The sequence below is a fragment of the Rattus rattus genome, chromosome 9 (assembly GCF_011064425.1).
Source record: "Rattus rattus isolate New Zealand chromosome 9, Rrattus_CSIRO_v1, whole genome shotgun sequence".
NCBI classification, from domain to species: domain Eukaryota; kingdom Metazoa; phylum Chordata; class Mammalia; order Rodentia; family Muridae; genus Rattus; species Rattus rattus.
In genome coordinates this window covers 56,164,455-56,189,672 of record NC_046162.1, presented here as the reverse complement: position 1 = coordinate 56,189,672, position 25,218 = coordinate 56,164,455, and the positions used below count along the sequence as shown (strand labels likewise).

Below are 25,218 nucleotides of genomic sequence, written 5' to 3'. Positions count from 1 at the left end.
CGCAGGTGGGAGGCCTGGCTTACAGAGAACCTGTTGCAAGCAGGTCCGTCTCCCCCAACTTGGCAGTCTACGCTAACGATTCTACTCCTAACTTCTCTGAATCTGGGATTCTTTGCCTGTAAAATCGCAATGAGGACAGCGTCCCGTGGGTGTAAGGGCTGAGAAAATGAATGCAAATTCATGAACAAGACTTTGTAAATTCCATAGTAGCAAGCTTTGTTTAAACATTCAGATTTGAGGCAGGGCGGTGGTGGAGTGCATGTCCTTAGTGCAAGCATTCGGGAGGCAGAAGCAGGAGGATTTCTAAGTTCGAGGCCAGCCTGGTCTACACTTCCAGGTCAGTCAGGGCTACACGGAGAAACCCTGTCCCAGAAACCCAAAACCAACCAACCAACCAAAAACCCCAATATTCAGACTTGCGCTGCAATGTCCCCATGTTCACTTGTCTCTTGTTTTAGAACAGTTCTTTTAATCAAAAGACTTCTTACAAGTTGTGTTAGGACCCGTCTCCACGGGAACCTGGGGATATTTACCTAAAGAATTATCAGTTAGGTTTAAATTTTAAAGGTAACCTCCGCAACTTCCGCTTCTACAAAGCTCTCAAAAAAAAGGGGGGGGGGAGGTTGGAAACGTATCGCGAGAGTCTAACGGGATGCGTTTGCGGCTTGGGTGCCGTTCTCGCGTTTTCTGGTGAAGTAATGGGTAGAGGTGAAAAGGAAGCGCGAAGTATCGCGGGAGTCTGGTAGAGTCTCGCGATACTTTTGGAAGCTCGCCCCTCCCCCTCCCCCAAGTGCCGTTTCGGTTTAATCTAGTGTGTGACTGAGTCTGTGTGAGGGAGCGAAATGTGTATGTGAGGTATTGGGGTGAGGCGGAGGCTAGAAAAGGGGTTCCCTCAGGCACGAGGGACAAAGGGGGGAGGTGAAGCAACCTGGGCCGCGGAGGCCCGCCGACAGGAAGCCGCCCCGAGCCGGGCTACCGGGTAGGGGAAGGGCCCGCGCAGTCCTCCCCGGGCTCCAGAGCTGGAGTCGGCCCCACAGGCTCGGGCGGTCGGCTTCCTACTTCCTTGACCGCCCGGGCTCGCGGGCCTGAAGATTGGCTCGGCGAGGGTGGGCGGCCGTGAGGGGCAGACTCGAGCAGCTCCCGGTGTTTCGCTTCTCCAGTGCTGAGGAACTCTTCATTTCTTCCCTCTCTCCTTCACCCCCCACCTCATGTAGGAGGGTGCTGAGGAGGCGAGAGGGAGGAGGAGCCTGGCCTACGGTCCCTTCCCTCCCCACCCCCTTTTAGGGGCTCTTCGGTGGGCGTGGAGTTGGGGCTGGGGGGAGGGTGGGGCTTTTTGGAGTGCTGGGGAACTTTTTCCCCTTCTTCAGGACCGGGGAAAGGGAATGCCCAATTCAGAGAGACATGGGGGCAAGAAGGACGGGAGTGGAGGAGCTTCTGGAACTTCGCAGCCGTCATCGGGAGGCGGCAGCTCCAACAGCAGGGAGCGTCACCGCTTGGTGTCGAAGCACAAGCGGCATAAGTCCAAGCACTCCAAAGACATGGGGTTGGTAACCCCCGAAGCGGCATCTTTGGGTACAATAATCAAACCATTGGTGGAGTATGATGACATCAGCTCTGATTCAGACACCTTCTCAGATGACATGGCCTTCAAATCAGACAGGAGGGAGAACGATGAACGTCGTGGAACGGATCGGAGTGACCGCCTGCACAGACATCGTCACCACCAGCACCGGCGGTCCCGAGACTTGCTAAAAACTAAACAGACCGAAAAGGAAAAAAACCAGGAAGTCTCCAAATCTGGATCGATGAAGGACCGGTTATCAGGTAGTTCGAAACGTTCAGTGGAGGGGAACGATGATTATGGGAAGGCACAATTATCCAAAAGCAGCAGCAAGGAATCCAGGTCGTCCAAAATGCACAAAGAGAAGACCCGGAAAGAACGAGAGTTAAAGTCTGGACACAAGGACCGTAGTAAAAGTCATCGGAAAAGGGAAACACCCAAAAGTTACAAAACGGTGGATAGCCCCAAACGGAGATCTAGGAGTCCCCATAGGAAATGGTCTGACAGTTCCAAGCAAGATGACAGCCCTTCTGGAGCTTCTTATGGCCAAGATTACGATCTTAGCCCCCCAAGGTCTCATACTTCTAGCAATTATGACTCCTACAAGAAGAGTCCTGGAAGTACCTCAAGAAGGCAGTCAATCAGCCCACCTTATAAAGAGCCTTCTGCTTACCAGTCCAGCACTCGGTCACCCAGTCCCTACAGCCGACGACAGAGGTCAGTGAGCCCCTATAGCAGGAGACGGTCATCCAGCTATGAAAGGAGCGGTTCTTACAGCGGGAGATCACCCAGCCCCTATGGCCGAAGGCGATCTAGCAGCCCTTTCTTGAGCAAGAGGTCTCTGAGTCGGAGTCCAATCTCCAGGTGAGCTGTTGTCTGTTCTTCCTAAGGTAGGGTGGGTTGGGAGGAATTGACAATTAGTCTTTAACATTTTGTTAAAGCTTGCAGTGTTCATCTTTGACTAGTCATTTAGGTAAGTCTGGCTTTTCCCTCACCCAGTTGAGAAGTAAACATTCCAAGTGCCTCCCAGCTACTCAAGCAAGGTAGGTAGGTACTTTTCAATAATGGAGAACTTTCAGTTGTGAGAACTTGCTTCTGCCTAGAGAGTTCATAGTCTCCAGAACTCGTTTAGCTATTTGTTGTTTTGTCTTAAAAAATTGTAAGTTATATTGGAACCATTGCTTAAACTTTACTGAAACTCAACAAAAGAATTAAATTACAAATTTTAATTTTTACTGTAAGCATAAGTTATCCTAACCAATTTTGTCTGCCATGTTCCCAAGTCTGTAGTTATCACTGTTTTAACTTCTGAAAAGTTCTGTCTTGTAACTGTTTAGTGAAAATTGAGCTAAGGAGAGTACTTTCTTTTTGATAGAGTCTAGCAGAAAGTGGTTGAGTTTTTGTTTACAGCACCACTGTTGACCACTTACTTAGTGTTGAAACACTAGTAGTTTTCAAATTTTTCTTTGAAATATGTGCTAGTAATGCCTTCAACTTGATATTTTTGTAAGAAAGATGTGTTAATTCGAAATTATCAATGAAAAAATTGTGTTCTTGCCACATTTGTGAACCCATCTCTCTCCACAAATTGGAGCTGTATATTATCTGAGTGGAATCTTAATATTTCTTTGTGACCTTTGGCAAATGATTTAATTTATCCATACCAGAGTTTCTTCATGTGGAAAATAGGAATAAAAACTACCTACTTGAAGGCTGTTGTGAAGATTAATAAATAATGAAACATTACTGTGCTTTGTATGGCTCAGTACAGTTTATAAGTGGATACCACTGGTAGAGAAATTAAGTCAGTGTATATTTCACTGGCTTAAACTTACAACTAAAGTAGATTTACCTAACTACAGTGCTTAAGTTTTCTTAGTGTTTTCTCATTAATGGGTTGAATTATATAAACATGCATGTATCTAACACCTAAATTCTGTAATTAATACTTGTGACAGTTTACTCCATTAGTCCATCTTTTGTTTAGATTCTTCTCAAAGTTGTACTAATCAATATACTTTTGTAAACGTTTAGCATGTATAGCATTTCTTAGAATTCAGTATATTTGGAGAGGTAAGATTTATGCATAGCGGAATGCATAAGTCATAAATATGTCATTTATAATGTTGTATAGTTTTAAAGAGAATCTAAAAAACATTCTCAGAATTTTGTGTTTTTAAAATAGGGTTTCACACTGTAACCTAGGATAACCTAAAATTTACCATGTAGCCTATCCTGTCCTCAAACTGGTCTGAAATTTCTAGTAATCCTGCCCCTCTTAACTGTTGGGATTATAGACATGAGCTAGCTATCAAATAAGGCAGAATATTTGTTTTCTTAAGAGTATCAACAGTAAGGCTATTTGAAAAAACGTTACTGTTGAGTATAGAAATATAAAAGGCTAAAACAGGATTTTAAGTGAGACCCTTTATTTTGAAAGATTCCTTTTGGGGTTGGGGATTTAGCTCAGTGGTAGAGCACTTGCCTAGCAAGCACAAGGCCCTGGGTTGGTCCCCAGCTCCAAAAAAAAAAAAAAAAAAAAAAAGAAAGAAAAGAAAGATTCCTTTTAGATTTTTAGAGAAAATAGCAGATATTAACTTCTCTTAAGTGAGTTGAGAAAGTTGTGTTCCTTAATTGAAATTAATGTGGTAATGGCAGATAGAAGCCTAGGAAGAAATGGAGACAATATGGTAGTGGGGATTCAAATATAAAGATACTGCTGGATACATATTTTTTAGCTTGTAGAGAGCATTACTTGTTTGTATGCATATATTGCATATTTTTTTATTGGAATTCTCAATAGTAAGTAGTAAAGACTTGAAAGTGTAGAACCTGAGCATAAGCCTGGTGTAAGAAAAGCTGTGGCGGGGTTGGGGATTTAGCTCAGTGGTAGAGCGCTTGCCTAGGAAGCGCAAGGCCCTGGGTTTGATCCCCAGCTCAAAAAAAAAGAACCAAAAAAAAAAAAAAAAAAAAAAGCTGTGGCAAGTGGATTTTGATTTTCCAGGTCATCCTGAGCTACTTGAAACCCCCAAAAAGACCAAAGCAATGGTATGGAAAGATGGTTAAATACCTGAGTGTGATCCTCAGAACTCATGTAAGACGGAAGGGGAGAACTGACTTTGACTTCTCAGAGTTATCCTCTAATCTCTACAGATCACACACGCACAACAATAGTAGAAAATTATCTAATCTGTTTGTTTGTTTGTTTTTTGTTTTTTTTTTAAGACAGGATTGCCATATATCCCTGGCTGTCCTGGAACTCACTCTAGACAAGGTTTGCCTCAAAAACTTAGATGTGCCTGCCTCTGCCTCCCTAGTGCCTGGATTATAGGCATTCACCACCACCACCTGACAAATTTTATTTTGAGGCAAGATCTCCCAAATAGCTGGGGCCAGCTTGGAACTTTTTTCTCCCCCAAGATGTGTAACTTTGGCTATCCTGTCCTGATACTTCATTCTGTAGACTAGGCTGGCCTTGAACTCAAAGAGATTTAACCTCCTCTGTCCAGAAGTGGAATTAAAGATATTTGCTACAACACCTAGGCCCAATAGCACTTTATTTTATTTTATTTTTTTTGAGACATGGTGTCATTGTCAAGCCCTGGCTGGCTTGAAATTTACGATGTAGACCAGGCTGGTTCAAATTGAAGATTTGCCTATTTCTTCCCAAGTGCTGCAGTTATAAGCATGGACCATCAAGCCTAGTTCTAGACATAGTTTTAGTGGTTTGGATTGTTGGTTTTCCTTATACTGATGTTTAAGCAGGGCTATAGTTAAGAAGATAATGAGACTTTAGAATAATCTAGATTATTCTAGATAGTCTAGATTTCCATTTTACTTGTAGGAGAGGAAAAAAAATGGCTTAGCAGTTAAGAACATTAACTGTCAGTAGGCATAGTTTGAGGCCAACCTCGTCTGCATATCAAACTTCAGGCCAGCCATAGTTACTTAGTAAGATCCAACTTTAAAAACTAAACAAACACCTTTATTTGTACATGCAGTGTTGATTGGAAATCATTTTTGTGTTAAAGGAACTGAGTAAGACCTTAGTATCAGCATTCAGTAGACTAAGACAAGATCATGAATATTAAGCTAGCTTAGTCTTTGTAATAAGATCTTGTCTCAGGGGCGCTGGAGAGATGGCTCAGAGGTTAAGAGCACTGTCTGCTCATCCAGAGGTCACAAGTTCAATTCCCAGCAACCACATGGTGGCTCACAACCGTCTATAATGAGATCTGGTGCCCTTTTCTGGCCTGCACGTGTACATGCAGGTGCAACGCTGTATACATAATAAATAAATCTTAAAAAAAAAAATCTTGTCTCAGAACACTAAAAAGTAAAACTATGAAGTGTCAGGGCTGGTGTTATAGATCAGTAGTAGTCTGTTCCTTAGCAAATAGAAGGGTCAGTCCTCAGTACCCAGAATTACAAAAGATACCAAGAACTCTTAAGGGTTTTTAAACTTTTATTTTAATATAAAAATATTTTCTCTGTTCTTATAAATTCTAAATTCTGTATATTGGACGTTTGTTTACTATAGATACAACTTTATTATAAGCTGAAGCTGTAAGGTAGGACTGCAGTTAAAAAGGAAGAAGTTGGGGGGTTGGGGATTTAGCTCAGTGGTAGAGCGCTTGCCTAGAAAGCGCAAGGCCCTGGGTTCGGTCCCCAGCTGGGGGGGGAGGGGGGAGTTGGGCTGAAGGGTTGGCTCAGTGGTTAGGAGCACTGGTGGTTCTTCTAGAGGAAGATTTCCCAGCATCCATACAGCGGCTCACAACCATCTCTAAATCTAGTCCCAGGGATTCCAATGCCCTTTTCTGACCTCTGGATACTGGGCACAGGCATGGTGCACTTCCATAAATACATGAACACAAAGCACTCTTGAACATGAAATAATACATCTTAGACTAAAATGTAAGATGTTATTGAGGCATATAACTTCCTGATACTTTCTTTTCTTTCTTCCCTTTTTTAAAGATTTATTTATTTTATGTATGTAAGTACACTATTGCTTCAGACACACCAGAAGAGGGCATCAGATCCTATTAGAGATGGTTTTGAGCCACCATGTGGTTGCTGGGAATTGAACTCAGGACCTCTAGAAGAACAGTCAGTATTCTTAACCACTGAGCCACCTCTCCAGCCCCCTGATAATGTTCATTTGTCAAATATTTATAAAACAAATTTCTCTTTTTTTTTTTGGAACTGGGGACCGAACCCAGGGCCTTGCGCTTGCTAGGCAAGCGCTCTATCACTGAGCTAAATCCCCAACCCAAAACAAATTTCTCAAATTAAGCATTGTGAATATGGCTACATTCTGATATGGGGAAATATGCCATCTATCTTTATTTAAATAAGTCAATGATAGCAAATGCCTTTGATCCCAGCACTCTAAGTTAAAAAGGCTAGCCTGGTCTACAGAGGCTAGCCTGGTCTACAGAGATCAGGACAGTCAAGACTACATAGAGAGATCCTGTCTGGAGAAACAAACAAAAACAAAATAAACAAAATCTCAATAATTAGTGGGCAATTTTTGGTACTTTGTTTTTTTACTTTTAGTTTTTTCTTTTGTCAAGACAGGCTTTGTGTAGCCCTAGGTTCCTAGAGCTCTCTCCATAGACCAGGTTGGCCTAGAATTTAGTGTTTGGCCTGCCAAGTGCCCGGATTAAAGGTGTACACCACCATCACCCATCTTATTTTTACTTATTTACTTTTTAAGTGCAACAGTTCTTTCTGCCTCTGTCTCTTTACTACTGTGATTACCAGTAATGCTGCTACCATGTCAGCTGTTATTTTTTTATTTTTTTTTTTCTTTTACAAAGGTCTTACTATATAACTTAGGCTGACTTAGAACTTCCTTTGTAGAGCAAAATCTGTAGAATTCACAGCGGTCCTAAAGGCATGAATTTACCATTTTCTTTTTTTCTTTATTTTTAAAGATTTATTATTTTTTTTCTTTTTTTCGGAGCTGGGGACTGAACCCAGGGCCTTGCGTTAAGATTTATTATTTTAAATGTATATGTACATTCATGTACATGAATGCAGATGCCTGTGACGGGCAGGTGCTCCAGATTCCCAGATCTGGAATTATAGGTGTCTGTGCCCAATGTGAGTACTCTGCTAGAATAGGAACAGTCAACCACTGAAGCATCTATCCAGCCTCTGAGTTTCCTATGTCGTTATTGTTCTTTGTTTTGTTTTTGAACAAGGTCTGAATATACCCCAAATTGACAGGAACTCACTCACTATGTGGCTCACATTGTCATCTCAGTCTCAGTAATTCTCTTGCTTTGGTTTCCTAAATGCTAGGATTACAAACAGGAGCCATCAAACCCTAGCCAAGTCAAGTTTTACTAGGTTCTAATATATATTCATGTAAGATTTATTTTTGGACATGATCTCATATAGCCAAAGCTGACTTTTTTCAATACTGAAGTTGTATGTGTATGATTGTTCACCTGTATGAATATGTATTTGTACCATGTATATATGTATTTGTACCATGTGTGTGCCTGGTGCTCAGGAGACAAGTGATGTTGGATGGTTTGAGCCACCAAGTAGGTTGGAAAGTGCTTTTTTTTTTTTTTTTTTCTCTTTCTTTTTTTCGGAGCTGGGGACCGAACCCAAGGCCTTGTGTTTGCTAGGCAAGCGCTCTACCACTAAGCTAAATCCCCCAACCCCTGGAAAGTGCTTTTAACCACTGAACCTTCTTCTCTTTTTCCAACTTTGGACCTCCCCTTTTTTTTCCTAATATCTATTTTATGTGTATTGGTGTTTTTCCTGTATTTATGTTTGTATATGGGTGTTGGATTACCTGGAACTGGAGTTAATGTACAGGGCACAAACGTGTGTACTAGGAATTGAACCTGGCTCCTTTGGAAGAGCAGCCAGCACTCTTAAGTACTGAGCCAATTTTCCAGCCCCCCTTTCTCCTTTTTTTAGAGAGGGGTGGTTATGTTTTTTTCTGAGACAAGGTCTCACTGTATAGCTCCAGCTGTCCTAGAACTCACTGTAGACTAGGCTGGCCTTGAAATCAAGAGATCCATCTGCCTCTGCCTCCCTAGGGCTGGGGTTAAAGGCCTGACTGTATTTACTTATTTATTTTCATTTTATATGTATGGGTGATTTGCCTGTTTTTCTATATACCATCTACTTACAGTGCCTGGGGAGGCCTGCAGACCAGGTTGGATATACCTGGAACTAGAGTAACAGTTAATTAGCCGCCATGCGAGGTTCGGGTTTAGAACCTCAGTCCTCTGGGAGAATAGCCACTGTTCTTAATCATTGAGCCAGCCCCTCCAGACCTCATTCCTTCCTCACATTTATTTTTAAATTTGAGACAGTAGACCAAGTTGTCTTTGAATTAGAGATTCTTATGACCCTGCCTTTCAAGTGCTGGGATTTAATCTACTTTTAGAATTAATAACTCAGAATGGGATTAAATTTATAGTTCTAGATCCTTTTGCTAGCCTATTGTTCTCTTTATAACTCTGTGTATTGTGTATTTTAAACTGCCTTTCTTCTTTTTCCAGTAGGAAATCCATGAAGTCCAGAAGTAGAAGTCCTGCATATTCAAGACACTCATCTTCACATAGTAAAAAGAAGCGATCCGGGTCACGCAGTCGTCATTCCAGCATCTCACCTGTCAGGCTTCCATTGAATTCCAGCCTGGGAGCTGAACTCAGTAGAAAAAAGAAGGAAAGAGCAGCTGCTGCAGCAGCAGCAAAAATGGATGGAAAAGAATCTAAGGGTTCACCTATAATTTTGCCTAAAAAAGAGAAATTTGAGGTGAAGGAGTCAGGGTTAGAGTCTAAAAAGTTACCCAGAGGTATAAAGTCAGAAAAATCTACCCCAGATACTGAACTGGTAAATGTAGCACATTCAAACACAGAGGTAAAAAATTGTTTAGATACAGGGAAAGTAAAGTTGGATGAGAACTTGCAGAAGCATCCTGTTAAGGATTTGAAAGCACAGGGAACAAAGGACGCCAAACCTGTAGCACTGAAGGAGGTGATTGTTACTTCAAAGGAGACAGAGACATCAGAAAAGGAGGCCCTTCCACCTCTCCCCACAATAACTTCTCCACCCCCTTTACCATCTACTACCCCTCCACCTCAGACACCCCCTTTGCCACCTTTGCCTCCACTACCAGCTGTTCCACTGCAGCCACCTTTGCCTCCTCCCCAACCACCATTTAGTCAAGTTCCTGTTTCAAATACTTCAACTTTACCCTCTTCTCCTCACCCAAGGACATCTACTTTATCCTCTCAGACAAATTCTCAGCCCCTTGTACAGGTTTCTATGAAGACTCAAGTATCTGTAACAGCTGCTATTCCACACCTGAAAACTTCAACATTGCCTCCTCTGCCCCTCCCTCCCCTATTACCTGGAGATGATGACATGGATAGGTAAGTTTTATAATAGGATGGAAGAAGTCATTCTTCTGATTTATAATATATTTTAACCTTTCTGAACCTATTAGACTACCTTTTAAATATTCTTTTATGATTAGGAATTTTTTTCTTTTAGTGGAAAAGTCCATTTGTATTGCTTGAAAATAGAGAATTAGGACTGTGTGGGGTATTCTTTCATTTTTTAAAATTGCCTGTTTGCTTATTTTTGAGTGTGTATACTGTGTCTTAGTGCAAAGGCCAGAGGAGAATTTGGGGGGAGTCAATTTTCTTCTGTCCTGTGGATCCCAACTATCAGTCATCAGGCTTTGTGGCAAGTGCCTTTAGGTGCTGAATTATCTTGATGGCCACCTCTTGGGGTTGGGGGCAGGGATAGGGTCTTGTTCCACTCAACTGTATAGTCTCAGGTAGCCTTAAACTCAAGGCAATCCTGCCTCAATAGCCTGAATGCTGGGATTATAGACATGTACCACCATGACTTGATACATCACATGACTTTAGAACTTGATAGATCTTTTTCATCTAAATTTATTTTAATTTTTTAGGGTCTTTTTTGGGGACTGGGTGGGCATGGTGTTTCAAAAAAGGGAGGGCTTCATTGTGTAGCCCTGGCTAGCCTTGAACTTACCCAGACTGGTCTTGAACTTACAGGTTCTGCCTGCCTGTCCTTCCTGTGTGCTGGAATTAAAGGCATGTACCACCACTGCCCAATCTAGATTTATTTTGTGTGTGCATGCATGTACACATATCTGTATGTACAACATGTGGTCAGAAGGTGGTTATCCATGGGATTGGATGGTTCTGAGCTACTTTGTGGGTGCTGGGAACTGCACTTAAGTTCTCTAGAAGACTAATAAGTGCTCTTAATTGCTGAATCATCTCTCCAGCTCCAACTTTACTATATTTGAATATTTATTTTTTATTTATGTTTATCTGTGTAAATCTACCTGAATATATGCGTACCACATGAATGCAGAAACTAGTTTAGGCCAGAGGGTTATTGGAGCCCCTGAAATTGGACTTAGAAATGTTGTGAGCTGCCAGTGTAAATGCTAAGAACCAAACCAGGTCCTCTGGAAACACAATAAGCACTCTTAAACTTAAACCTCTGAGCCATCAGTCTAGGCCCAAGTGTATTATCTTTATTTGCGTGTGTGCTCATATGTGTGCATTGGAGCCTAGAGGACACCCTCAAACCTTAGTTCTTACATAACCACATTTTCCTATCTTTTTTTTTTTTTTTTTCGGAGCTGGGGACCGAACCCAGGACCTTGGGCTTGCTAGGCACGCGCTCTACCACTGAGCCAAATCCCCAACCCCCCATATCTTAAACTTATTTTAAAGTTTATGCTATGGATATATAGGTGTGTGAACACATGTTCTATGTGGTACTTGTGGAAATCAGGGCCATTTTGTGGAGTTGGTTCTTGCCTTTGTTCTTTGCACAGGGTCCAAATGGAACTCAGTAGAGTTTCATGGCAAGCATCCTTACTGACTTAGCCATATTGCCAACTCTGTTTTCTTTTCCTAATACTTTGATATCTATAGAAAAGTTATGGGCTGGAGAGATGGCTCAGTGGTTAAGAGCACCCGACTACTCTTCCAGAGGTCCTGAGTTCAATTCCCAGCAACCACATGGTGGCTCACAACCATCTGTAAAGAGATCTGATCCCCTCTTCTGGTGTGTCTGAAGACAGCTACAGTGTACTTATATATAATAAATGAATAAATATAAAAAAGAAAAAAAAGAAAAGTTATAGAGTGATAAAATTTTTAAAAATCATTTATTCTGCCAGGTAGTTGTGGCACACCCTTTCCTATAACTTGAGAGGTAGAGGCAGAGGCAGGCGGACCTCCAAGTTTGAGGCCAGCCTGGTTCAAGTTCCAGAGCAGCCAGGGCTACACAAAGAGACCCTCAAACACCCACTCCCTACCAAAAAAAACACTTACCATATAGTTTAAAAAAAGCAGTATGAGGCATCTTTGCTAATTATATATAATTCAGAATGGGGAAGTTAGAAAGAGCCTAATTTAATTCTAATGGGTCCTTTGAATATTGGTCACTGAAATGATCATGAAGCATGAATCTCATAAATGACATTATGAAAGATTTTTAATCTGTTTGCTATAGTAACTGAGCAAGGCCTCCAAACCGATATGCTTTAGCCAGGGACATGGCATAGAAGTGTAGGCTTAACTGGCTTTTTTGTTGTTGTTGTTGTTGTTGTTGTGATCCTGCCCTTTTATTTTCTAGGGAATGAGTTCTACTTTCTGTCGTAAACTTCATTGAAAATAAGGAAATAAGTTCTGCTTATCTTAAATTGAAAGTTAACTATATATCAAACTTCAGTGATGATTTTGTGTGTGTGTGTGTGTGTGTGTGTGTGTGTGTGTGTGTGTGTGTGTGTGTGTGTGTGTGTATGTGTGAATGTAGGAGTGCAACCGGAGGCCTAAAGTCAACCTCAAGTGTTATTCAAGAGTCATCCATCTTGTTTTTGTCTTGTTTTAACTTTTTTTTTTAAATTTATTTATTTTATGTATATAAGTACACTGTCACTGTCTCAGTGGTTAAGAGCACTGACTACTCTTCCAGAGGTTCTGAGTTCAAATTCCAGCAACCACATGGTGGCTCACAACCATCTCTAATCTGATCTGATGCCCTTCTCTGGTGAGTCTGTAGACAGGTACAGTGTACTCCTATGCATAAAATAAATACATAAATAAGTAATAAATAAATAAATGTTCTAGTATAATAGTGGATAGTGAAAAGGGTAGGGAGTGGAGAGAGTGTTTTGCTTTTGAAGTCAGGTATTACTTTATTATCTAGTCTGTTTTTGAATTCCTGGCCTTCAAACATCGTCCTTCTTTAGCTGTCCATGTGCTAGGTCTACAGTTATTCATCACCAAGGCTAGTTCTCTTGTTGGTTTTTTTTTTTTTTTTTTTTTTGGGGACCAAACCCAGGGCCTTTTTTTTGCTAGGCAAGTGCTCTACCACTGAGCAAAATCCCCAACCCTTTTTCTTTTTTTTTTTTTTTTTTCTAGTTCTCTTGTTTTTTTTTTTTTTTTTTGGTTCTTTTTTTGGAGTTGGGGATCGAACCCAGGGCCTTGCGCTTCCTAGGCAAGCTCTACCACTGAGCTAAATCCCCAACCCTAGTTCTCTTGTTTTTATCTACGTATTTATATATTTTGGTATTTTGGAGGCACAGTCTTATTATGTAGCCCTTGTTAGCCTGGAACACCTCAATCTGCCTGGCTCTACCTCCAGAATGCTGGGGTCTATCTGCTTCTAACTCCATGGTTCTAGGATTCAGAGTGGGGACACTATGCCCAACCCTGTTTCATTATTGATTTGATAATTGGTTATTTTTATTCATAAATTATTAAAGGTAGGAAATGGAAATGAAGATTGTCTTTTCTTGAGACTTAGGGAAGAAGGAGATCAATCTCTGTACCCTCTTGGCCAGCCAGGCTAGGCAATTTGATGAGATTTGGTTCAGTGATGTATACTGTCTCAAAAAATAAAAGAAAGAACTTTGATTACCTCTGGCTTCCACACTTGCACACACACAGCTTGTACACTAGCAAGTACATATATGACACATATAATAGTACAGGAGAGGATAGAGACAGAGAGACACACCCTGATTGAGACCTTTAAATTGGGCTTGGTGACCACTTGCCATGCCAGCACTCAGGATGCTGATATAGAGGCATTGCTTAGTGTTGGAGGGCTGGCCTAGACTCCCAAATGCTGGGGTTACTAGGGCCCTTTAATATTGGTTATTAGACTAAATGAAAAATTAAAATTGCTCAAGGAATTAGAGTCAGGATAGTTGGGAGGCTGAAACAGTCCTTTGGGGAAATAGCATTGGCCACACTTTCAGAGGACCAGTGTTCAATCCCCAGCACTCACATAGTGGTTTGTAGCTATCTATCACTCCAGTGCCAGGGGATTCACCCTCTGCAGTCACTACATATATGTGGTATATAGACAAAATATTAAAATACTCAATAATCAGAAGAAAAATAAAACAGTATTCTGATAATATAAAGCTTATACTGGTAACAGAGCAAGTAAATGAACTTGGTTAATGATAATTCAAAAAGCTTAGGTTTTTTTGTGTTTTGTTTTGTTTTGTTTTTTGTTTTTCAGACAGTCTTTTGTAGGCTGGGCTTTCTTTCCTGGAGCTTGTTCTGTAAACCAGGCTAGCTTGGAACTAGCAAAGATCATCTGTCTTTGCTTCCTCCTGTGTGCTTAGATTAGAGGTGTACAAGAACATAGCTATAGAGTCAAAAAACATTTTTCTTAAAGATTTAGTTTTTTGGGTTTTTTTTTTCCTTTTTTTTTCAGAGCTGGAGACCGAACCCAGGGCCTTGCGCTTGTTAGGCAAGCGCTCTACCACTGAGCTAAATCCCCAACCCCAAAGATTTAGTTTTTAATGTGTATATATGTGGCAAAGTATTATGTACATGGCTGTAGGTGCTGTGGGAGACCATTGGTGTCAGATCTTGGAAAAGTTGGTGTTATAGGATGGTTGTGAGCCAAAATGCAAGTGCCCAGTTCTCTATAAACAAGTGCTCTAAACTGTTTTTTGTTTGTTTGTTTGTTTGTTTGTTTTTCTTTTTTTTTCAACTTTTTAAAAATATTTTATTTATTTATTATATATATGAGTACACTGTAGCTGTCTTCAGACACACCAGAAGAGGGCATCAGATCTCATTACAGATGGTTGTGAGCCACCATGTGGTTGCTGGGACTTGAACTCAGGACCTCGGGAAGAGCAGTCGGTGCTCTTAACCACTGAGCCATCTCTCCAGCCCCCACTCTAAACTGTTAATCTATCTTTTCAGCCCTGTGTTGCAGTTTTTCCCCTTTGTTGGCTTTTGAGACACTGTGGCTTTTGCTGGCCTCCAATATGCTAATAGACCAGGTTGTACTGGAATTTAGTATGCAGTCCCTCTGACCTTAAACTCAGAATTCCTCTGGCTTCCTAGCCAGACTTCTGAGCACTGAGATTTCTTTTCTCCCTCCAAGAGACACTCTTAAGTATGGTGGCACATGCCTCTAAATCCAGTACTCCGTAGTTTAAAACAGAAATATTACAGGAAGTGTACTGCCAGCCTGTTCTGCTTCTAAGCCTTCCAGAGGCACAGGATGAAAACCTACCTTAAAACAAACAAAACCAAACATACAGCTGGAAAGTGGCACATTCCTTTAATCTCAGCACTTGAGAGACAGAGGCAGAATCTCTGAGTTCTTGGCCTAGATGTTGAGGGTGTAGTTATGGACATTCATAGCTTTGTAGAAAGACCCTGTCTCCAAAAAAAAAAAACAAAAACAAAAACAAAAACAAATTTAGTGTCTGACTAACCTGAATTTCAACCATAGATCCACTTCCTTTTCTGCCTCTTGTGTGCTTTGAATAAAGGCATGGATTAACAAGTCAGGTGACAGATGCTTACGTTTGTACCTACTAGGTTAATTTAATTTTTTTTTTAAATATACAACTTTTTTTTTCTTTCTTCTTTTTTTTTTTTTTTTTTTTTTTTCCCGGAGCTGGGGATTGAACCCAGGTCCTTGTGCTTCCTAGGCAAGCGCTCTACCACTGAGCTAAATCCCCAACCTAATTTAAATTTAATTACCAGAAATTTCAAAATTCTAAAATTAGGGTAGGAGTCAACTTTTTCTTATACACAGACTTAAATGTACACACCACATTCGAATCTGTAAAAAATTGTAAATGAGAAACCAGGAACACTAGATAAGGAGAAAGTGTATATGTACATCAGTATTTCCTGGTAATTGTTTTGGCATATAAATATCTCTTTCATTATGTCAGGCTCTCTCCCTATTTGGCATATTTAGTGTCTTACAGTAAAAGCTATAACATTTGTTAAACATTGGATTTTTATGGGTCCTCATATTTTTTAGGTTTTTAATATATTAAAATTTACTGAAGCAAGATTTTTGACCTCTTCAGATTAGTGTGGCCCCAACTAAAGTCCTATTAAAGACTCATTCCTTCCTAAAAACTTCCTAAAATAGAATCTTCCTGTAGAATGCTTCTACCCCCCTTTTTCTTCCTCCAAGACACTCTGTGTAGTCCTGCCTGTCTTAGAACTTGGCAGGTAGTGCTCAGCATCCTCCTGCCTCTGCCCCTGGAATGTTGGGTTTAAAGGCATATGCCACCATGCCTGGTAGCGTGTATATTTTTCAATGGTAATAAACTATATTTGAAGCCATGAAGTAATAAATATTTGAGGAAAAAAAAAACCTAAAATGTTAAAACAATAGACTTAAGTGTTAGTGGTGAGTTCAGATACTTTTAGTTGTCTTTCTCCTTAGTAAACAGAACTAAGAAATCTTTTTTTTTTTTTTTTTGGTATTTTGAGACAGGGTTTCCACTTAGGCTCACCACTTTCTCAGGCACCAGGCATACATACAGTACACAGACATACATGCAGGCAGAGCACTTACATTAATAAAAAATTTGGGGGAAGGGGCTGAAGAAATCAGTTGGCAGAGTTTCTGGTCTTGCAGCGCACCCAGGTTCATTTCCTGCATCCATGTCTTGTGGTTCACAACCTGTAGCTCCGACTCCAGGGAATCTGACTTTCTACGTGGTTGAGCGTCTGCTGTCACTTGCATATAACAACATAAACACAATTTAAAAATATATTTTTCAATTTTGAATTTGTCAGGCTTTATAGCACATATCTGTAATCACAGTACACAGGAGGCTAAGGTAGGAAGATTGTTGTGAGTTCCAGGCCAGCCAGGAGTACATAGTGAGACCTTGTTTCAAAAAAAGCAAAATGATCCAAAATTTGAGTAGTTTTCCAATTTCTAGAAAGCTTTTTTTTCTATGCTAACTACTATAATTTGCTGGTTGTGTGAGTCCTGTCAGAGCCTAATAAGTCTGAAATTACCGCTTGAATTTACACCATTTTATATTGAGAGCTTTTATTTTGTGTGGTCATAGATCATTGTAGTCTGTTCCCAAACAACTGAAGTACATATTTTTTGGGAATTTTTTTTTTTTAAGATTTTTATTTGTTATATATGAGTACATTTTAGCTGTTTTCAGACACACCAGAAAAGGTCATCAGATCCCATTACAGATGGTTGTGAACCACCATGTGGTTGCTGGGATTTGAACTCAGGACCTCTAGAAGAGCAGTTGGTGCTCTTAACCTCTGAGCCATTTCTCCAGCCCCAGGAGTTTTGATTTTTAATTTAGCTATAAAACACTTTGATCTAGTATTTCCTTTTCCCACGTTTTGTCTAAGTCCTTTAAGTAGTGTTAGTTACCTCTTTTATTTAAACTTTTATTACAAAGCTTCATGAATTGTATGAGCTTTAGTCCTACATTATAACTTTTAGAACCTCCTTTGTACATTTTATTTTATTTGAAATTCAAATGTCAGGTGTTGCATTAAAGAGAATTTTTGAATTGTTTTAATTTTTGGATTTTTAAAATGGGATCACATATAGTTACTGGCCTTAAAACTTGCTGTGTAGTTGTGAGTGGCCTCTTTTAATATCTGATCCCCCTACCTATACTTGCCAGGTTCAGACCCTTTCTTCCCCTTTCTCACCAGGTATTGGGTATTTAACCCAGAATCTAGGACCTGCTAGGCAAGAGTTTTACCACAATGGGCTGGGGAGGTGGCTCAGTAGTTTAGAACATTGGCTGCTCCTCTGTAGGACCTGAGTGCTATTCTTAGTACCCACATAGCATTTTACACCATCTGTAGCAACAGTCCCAGGTATCTGATGCTCACTTCTGGTCCTTACAGTAGTCATTGCAGACACAGTACATAGACACACATTAAAAAAAAAGTAAGTTTAAATTAAAAGTATAGCCAAATATAAATATTAAATATTTATATTCAATTTCTTATTCCTTATAGAGGTTTTTTTTTTTTTTTAATTTATATGAATTCTTTTTTTTTTTCCGGAGCTGGGGACCGAACCAAGGGCCTTGCGCTTGCTAGGCAAGTGTTCTACCACTGAGCTAAATCCCCAACCTCTATTTATATGAATTCTTAGCTTCCATGTACACCTGAAAGTAGAAGGCATGGAGTTCCTATTACAGATGGTTGTGAGCCACCATGTAGTTGCTGGGAATTGAACTTAGGACCTCTCTGGAAGAGTAGCTAGTGTCTTAACTACTGAGTCATGCCTCCGAGAAGCTCTCATGTTTTATCTGTTTAGTCTTTATTTTTTTAATTTATTGTTATTTTATGGGTATTAGTGTTTTGCCTACATTTATGTCTGTGCACCATGTGTATGCCTGGTACCCAAAAAGGTCAAAAGAGGGCAATGAGATTCCTTTGGACTGGGTTAAATACAATTGTGAGCTGTCAAATGGGTAATGGGGATTGAACCCCAGTTTTCTGAAAGAACCACCATTACTCTTAACCACTGAACCATCTCTCTAACTCCCGTAAGTAAATTTTAGAAATCTTTTGAATAGTTAGGCGTTATAATATTCTTTGAAAGCTTTATTTGCATAGTCTCTGAATAAATTTTTTATTCTCTCTATTTAGTCCAAAAGAAATGCTTCCTTCAAAGCCTGCAAAGAAAGAGAAAGAGCAGAGGACTCGCCACTTACTCACAGACTTGCCTCTTCCTCCTGAGCTACCAGGTGGAGATCCATCTCCCCCAGATTCTCCAGAGCCAAAGGCAATTACACCACCTCAACAACCATATAAAAAGAGACCAAAGTAAGTTTTTTTTATTATAAATTGGATATTTTTTATTTATTTACATGTCAAATGTTAGCCCCTTTCCCAGTGTAGTCCATAAACCCCCATCCTATCCCCCATCCCCCTTTTTCTGTGAGGGTGTTCCCCCACCTATCCACCTACTCCTTCCTGCCTCCCCGCCCTGACATTCTTTTACACTGGGGGGTCCAGCTTTGGCAAGACCAAGGGCTTCTCCCATTTGTGCCCAAAAAGGCCATCCTCTGCTATATACACAGCTGGAGCCATGGGTCTTGTTTATGTATGGATGATGGTTTAGTCCCTGGGAGCTCTTTTGGTTGGTATTATTGTTATGGGGCTGCAAACCCCTTCAGCTCCTTCGGTCCTTTCTCCAACTCCTCCAATTGGGACCCCATTCTCAGTTCAATGGCTGGACGGGTGTGTCAGCCTCTGTATTTGTCATGCTCTGGCAGAACCTCTCAGGAGACCCAAAGTACATTTTACAGTATGTATAATTTTTATATTTTATGAACATAGGTGTCTTCATGTATGTCTGTGCTTTACATGTATGTCTTGTGTCCCAGGAGACCAAAAGAGGGTGCTGGATCCCCTGGGACTGCAGTTAAAAGATAGTTGTAAGCCACCATGTAGGTGCTGGAAATTGATTCCTGGTTCATGACTCTTACCTGCTGAGCTATTTCACCAGTACCTTAGGGAGAGATATCTCTCTCTTTAAAGATTTGTTTAGTTTATATCTGCATGTACACCAGAATGTCAAAAATGGGCATCAGAATTCATTACAGATGGTTGTGAGCCACCATGTAGTTGTTGGAATTGAACTCAGGACCTCTGGAAGAGAAGCTGGTACTCTTAATTGGTGAACCATCTCTCCAGCCCCTAGGGATCTCTAATTTAAGAATATTCTCTTTTGTTTTACATCTAAAATTTATATATCTTTCATAACTCATAGAAGTGATAGCCAGTAAATACATCTTTTATTTCAATTTTATGTTAAAAAAATCTTCTTCTGAAGGATACCTGTCTTATTTACAGATTTGTTGCTGTGAAGCAATACCGTGGCCAGGGCAACTCTTTTTTTTTAATTTTTTTTTTTTTTGTAGCTGTGGACCGAACCCAGTGCCTCATGCTTGCTAGGCAAGCGCTTTGCCACTGAGCTAAATCCCCAACCCCGGCCAGGGCAACTCTTATGAAAGAAGGCATTTCATCCCCCAATTAAATGGGGGATGGCTTACAGTTTCAGAGATTTATTAGTTCATTTCCACGGCAGGAAGTATGACAGCATGTAAACAGACACTGGAGCCACAGTTGAAAGCTACATTCATTAGAGCAACACTGTCCCTGGCTTGGGCTCTTGAAACCTCAGAACCCACCTCCAGTGACACACTTCTTTCAACAAGACTACAGCTCCTAATCCTAATCCATCAGAGTCCTACCTGTTATGACTAAGCACTCAAATACAAGAGCCTAAAGGGGCCATTCTCCTTCGAACCAACATATATAACATTTTTCTTATTGAGACAGAGTCTTAATTCTGTATCCCTGGATGGCCTAGAACTGACAAGAGATTGCAGTGTCTTTAATTCCAGCATTTGAGAGGCAGAAGCAAGTTGACTTCTTGAGTTTAAGGTCAGCCTGGTCTACAGTGTTAGTTCCAGAACATCCAGAGAGCTAGTACACATTGAGACCCTATCTCAAAACAAACAAAAATAAGGTAGACACACACCACGGACAGCTCTACTTGTACCTTTTTTGAAAAGCAATTCATATATTTAGTGAACACTTACACACCCCAATAATACCTTGTACCTTATGAAGCCAGAATTTCATAATAACCATTGATAGATAATATTTCATTCTTTTTTTTTTTTTTTTTTCGGAGCTGGGGACCGAACCCAGGGCCTTGCGCTTCCTTGGCAAGCGCTCTACCACTGAGCTAAATCCCCAACCCCATAATATTTCATTCTTTCATTTTTGCCATTTCAATAAAAATTTTATAAGAAACCAGTCATTTAATGGCAAAAAAATAACAGTTTTACTGGTTTTCCTTTTAGAATTTGTTGTCCACGTTATGGAGAAAGAAGACAAACAGAAAGTGATTGGGGGAAGCGCTGCGTGGACAAGTTTGACATTATTGGGATTATTGGAGAAGGAACCTATGGCCAAGTATATAAAGCCAAGGACAAAGACACAGGTATTTCCCCAAAATTCTTGATGCCAGAAGTGTAATAATCTAACAATTACTGTACTTTAATAGATTTACTAAAATAAGTTTTAGGCTCTAATTTGTTCTCTTACTGTTATTAAGTAGATAAGAATGTTCCAAAAGAATAGTTTGGCCATCTCTTAGTGTGTTTGCTCCAGGACCTCCCTGTACCTACTCTCTTATACAAAATAGCATAGTTTTTGCATGTAACCTGTGCTCATCATCCAGTGCAGTATATCACCTCTAGAATATAGTACCAACAACAGCAAATTCGGAATAAACTTTGTTATTATTCAAGGATTACTGACAAAACCATGTGTGAGCACGTACAGTCCTGACAGTCTCTCCTACCACCTGGAAATGCTTTTAAGTCTACAACTGTGTGATTGCATGAATAACCAAAGAGCTCCTTTTGGTCAAGGAATGTAGTTCAGGGGTAGATTGGCTGTGTGCATTTGAGAGGTCTTGGGTTTGATTTTCAGCAATATAAGCCCAAAACTAAATCTACTTTTTGTTGACTATTTTGGATATTTATTGTTTAGTCTTGGTGGTGGGTTTTGTTTTTTGTGTTGTGTTGTGTTTGGTGTGGGATTTGAACCTACAGCTTCCACTACAAAAAAAGGCTGTTATTATAATCCCAGCCTTCTTTGTGGTGTAAAATAAACTATTACTTGCTCAAAATTTTTTTTTGTGTTTTTTGGAGGAGAGGCTATTGTATTTTATTTATTTAGTGAGTACAAATGTATGTCTGTTTTTGTCTTTAGTCATGTTTGTGTTGTGCACATATTAGGAGATCAGAGGACAACTTGCAGGGAATCCGTTTTGTCGTTCTACCATGTGAGAAGCAGAGCAGGTGGAGACATCTTAATCTACTTATCAAGACCCTTTTCTAGAAATGAGAAAGCCAGGGAGAAAAAGACTGAGATTATTTATCTATCTATTCATTCATTTATTATTGTATTTGTTTCTTTGGTTTGGTTTGATTTTTGAGTCATGGTTTATTTGTCTTTTAACAATTTGGTTGTCCTGAATCTCACTTTGTAGACCAGACTGGCCTTAAATTCAGAGAGATCCATCTTCCTCTACCTCCCAAGTGTTGGGATTAAAGGTATACAGCATCACACTGACCCAAGAATTATTAGCATGAATCTATATGAAAACTTGAGGACATAGGAATAGGACTGGTTGTGTAGCCTTGTGGTAGAAGCTATGCCTAGTATAGGTTCTAAATTCAATCTCAACCCCTTAAAAAAATAAAGAGATTTAGAGGTTGTATGTAAAAAGCCTGTGAAGGGGGTTGGGGATTTAGCTCAGTGGTAGAGCGCTTTCCTAGGAAGCACAAGGCCCTGGTTTGGTCCCAGCTCGAAAAAAAGAACCAAAAAAAAAAAAAAAAAAAGAGCCTGTGAAGGCAAGGACACGTAATGCTGGTTCTTAACCTGGACTAAGAAATGTAAGTTGAGGGGGTTGGGGATTTAGCTCAGTGGTAGAGAGAGCGCTTGCCTAGGGGAAGCGCAAGGCCCTGGGTTCGGTCCCCAGCTAAAAAAAAAAAAAAAAAAAAAAAAAGAAAAGAAATGTAAGTTGATTGCCTTGACAGTTTGCATCTATTTCTGCAGGAGAACTTGTAGCTCTGAAGAAGGTTCGGCTAGACAATGAGAAAGAGGGCTTCCCAATCACAGCCATCCGGGAGATTAAGATTCTTCGTCAGTTAGTTCATCAAAGTGTTGTAAACATGAAGGAGATTGTCACAGACAAACAAGATGCACTGGATTTCAAGAAGGACAAAGGTAAATAAAGACATTTCTATTACTCTAATTTCATTTGTTTGAGGTTTTACCTGAATGAGTATGTGTACACACACGCTCCTGGAAGAGCAGTGAGTTCTCTTAACCCTGGAACCATTTCTCCATCTCTCTCTCTCTTTTGGTTTTGCAATGGTGGAGGTAGGCATAGTTTCTGCATAACACTGTTCTGTAACTCGCTCTGTAGACCAGGCTGGCCTCAAACCCAAACCTGCTAAATGCTGGGATTAAATGTATGCACCACTGTACCCAACATATATTTATTTTTGAGACAGAGTCTCCTTGTAGCCCTTGCTCCCTGGAAATCTATGTAGACAGGTTAGCCTCAAACTTGAACTCCAACGATCTTCCTGCCTCCGTCTCCAGAGTGCAGTGATTAAAGGACTGTGCCACCATTTAAAGTGCTCTTATTTACTGAACCACACAGCTTCTGTGTTTATATTTATTGATTTACTTTTACAAACAAGGTCTATAGTCCTGGCTCTTCTGAAACGAGTTATGTAGACAAGACTGAAGCTGAAGTTGCAGGTGGTTGTAAGCCACCATTTGTGTGGTTGCTGGGAACCCAATTCAGGACCTCTGCAAGAACATTTTATGCTCTTAAATGCTTGGCTATGTCTCCAGCTCCCATGTTAGGTTTTTCTTTTTCTTTTTTTTTTTTTTTTTCCTTTTTTTTCGGAGCTGGGGACCAACCAGGGCCTCATGCTTGCTAGGCAAGCGCCTACCACTGAGCTAAATCCCCAACCCGGCTTCCAATTTCTTATGGACCTCTTTGCTTAACAGCCCCAAAATGTTGTGATTGCAGGTGTATATACCACACCATTTTACTTTTTTTTTTTTGTTTTTTTTGGAACTGGGGACCCGAACTAGGGCCCTTGCCTTCCCAGGCAAGCGCTCTACCACTGAGCTAAATCCCAACCCTTACTTTTTTTTTTTTTTTTTAAAGATTTATTCATTTATTATATATGAGTCCACTGTAGTTGTCCTCAGACACACCTAAAGAGGGGATCGGATCTTTTTACAGATGGTTGTGAGCCACCATGTGGTTGCTGGGAATTGAACTCAGGACCTCTGGAAGAGCAATCGGGGCTCTTAACCGCTGAGCCATCTCTCCAACCCACCATTTTACTTTTTGTTAGCTTATTTACCTGTGTGGACTTTTTAGGTTACTGTCTCATGTAGCAAGCAGGTCAGCCTCAAGCTTGCTATGTGGATACAGATGACATTGAACTTGTCCCCTTACCCTGCTAATTTCCAAGTGCTGGGATTAAAGTGATGCAACACCATGTGTAATTCTGCCTGTGGGATAGGTTGACCTTAGTCTTGGGGTTTTTTGTTTTTGTATTTTTTTTTTTTTTTTTAAATACACATTGCATGCACACAGTGGCCACAGATCAGAAGTGGGCATCAGAACCCCTGGAACTGAAGATGTAAGTTGTGAGCCACCATATGGGTGATGGAAGTGTCAGATTCCCTGGAATCTAGAGTTGTTGACAGATGGAGCTGCCATTTGGGTGGTGGGAATTGAACTTAAAACCTTTGGTAAAGCAGCCAGTGCCCTCAATCCACTGAGCCATTTCTCCATCTGCTGTCTGTGTTTTGAGTTCTGGGATTACAGGTGTGAGCCAGCATGCCTGATTATTTATATATCCTTTTAAAAATTGTTTTCCAGGGATAGAGTGAACACTGGTCTTGTAAAGGGTGTGAGATGAGTTCCCAGAAGCTTCAACAGGCAATTTACAATCACTAGTAACTCCAGCCCAGCAGGATCTGACACCTTTTCTGGCCCCCAAGCACACTTTTTAAATCAGTTGTACATACCATCATGTAGATACATATAATTTAAAAGTGACAACAAAAGTACTTACCAACTGAGCCATCTCTCTAGCTCTAAGAAAAATCACTTTTGTGAGTAAACAACCAACTCTTCATTCCATATCTGTTTTTCTTAACAGGTCTTAGCTTAGTTCAGTCTACTCTAATGTACTCCTTTAGTGCAGTCTTTCTTTGATGGAACTGTGGACTATTTTAAAGCTCTGATAATGCTTGTGTCCCCCTCCTGTCCCTTGTCATTTCTCTTCCTTCAAAATGAAGAAGAAAGGAAAAAAGAAATGTAATGTGGCTGAGGAGATATCTTGGTTGGTAAAGTGCTTACCATGCAATCATAAGGACCCAAGTTCCAAGGAAAAGCTGAGCATGTCAGTTGTGCATGCCTCTGACCCTGCACTGTGTAAGGCAGAGAAAGGTGGATATCTGGGACTCACTGGCCAGCCAAAACAATAAGCTCTAAGTTTAGTGAGACTCTTCCTCAAAATATGAGATAGAGAATGACAGAAGAGGAAGATAACCTGGATTAGGTCTTTTAGCCTTCACACACCATGTGTACCTGTGAGCCAGAGTCTTTGTCCATATACATTGCATGTGTTTGTTCCTGTACTCACCCCCCCCCACTCCCCTCTCTTCTTTTCTTCTCTCTCTCTTAAAAAAAAAAAAAAAAAGAGGGGTTGGGGTTTT

The 25,218-nt window shown here is 40.4% G+C and overlaps 1 protein-coding gene across 5 annotated transcripts in view; it reads left to right on the top strand.

The window, feature by feature from the left end:
• The first annotated feature begins 773 nt into the window (after positions 1–773).
• Positions 774–25,218, top strand: part of Cdk12 (cyclin dependent kinase 12) — a 63,838-nt gene continuing 39,393 nt past the window's right edge. For 4 of the 5 annotated variants that reach the window (XM_032914087.1, XM_032914088.1, XM_032914086.1 and 1 more), the window contains exons 1-5: positions 774–2,425; positions 9,094–9,969; positions 18,526–18,702; positions 20,754–20,893; positions 22,519–22,689. In XM_032914087.1, coding sequence (XP_032769978.1) covers positions 1,383–2,425; positions 9,094–9,969; positions 18,526–18,702; positions 20,754–20,893; positions 22,519–22,689 — 2,407 coding nt within the window. In that variant the 5' untranslated portion in view covers positions 774–1,382. The remainder of the gene's footprint in view (positions 2,426–9,093; positions 9,970–18,525; positions 18,703–20,753; positions 20,894–22,518; positions 22,690–25,218) is intronic. The other variant, XM_032914085.1, reaches the window with a different exon arrangement.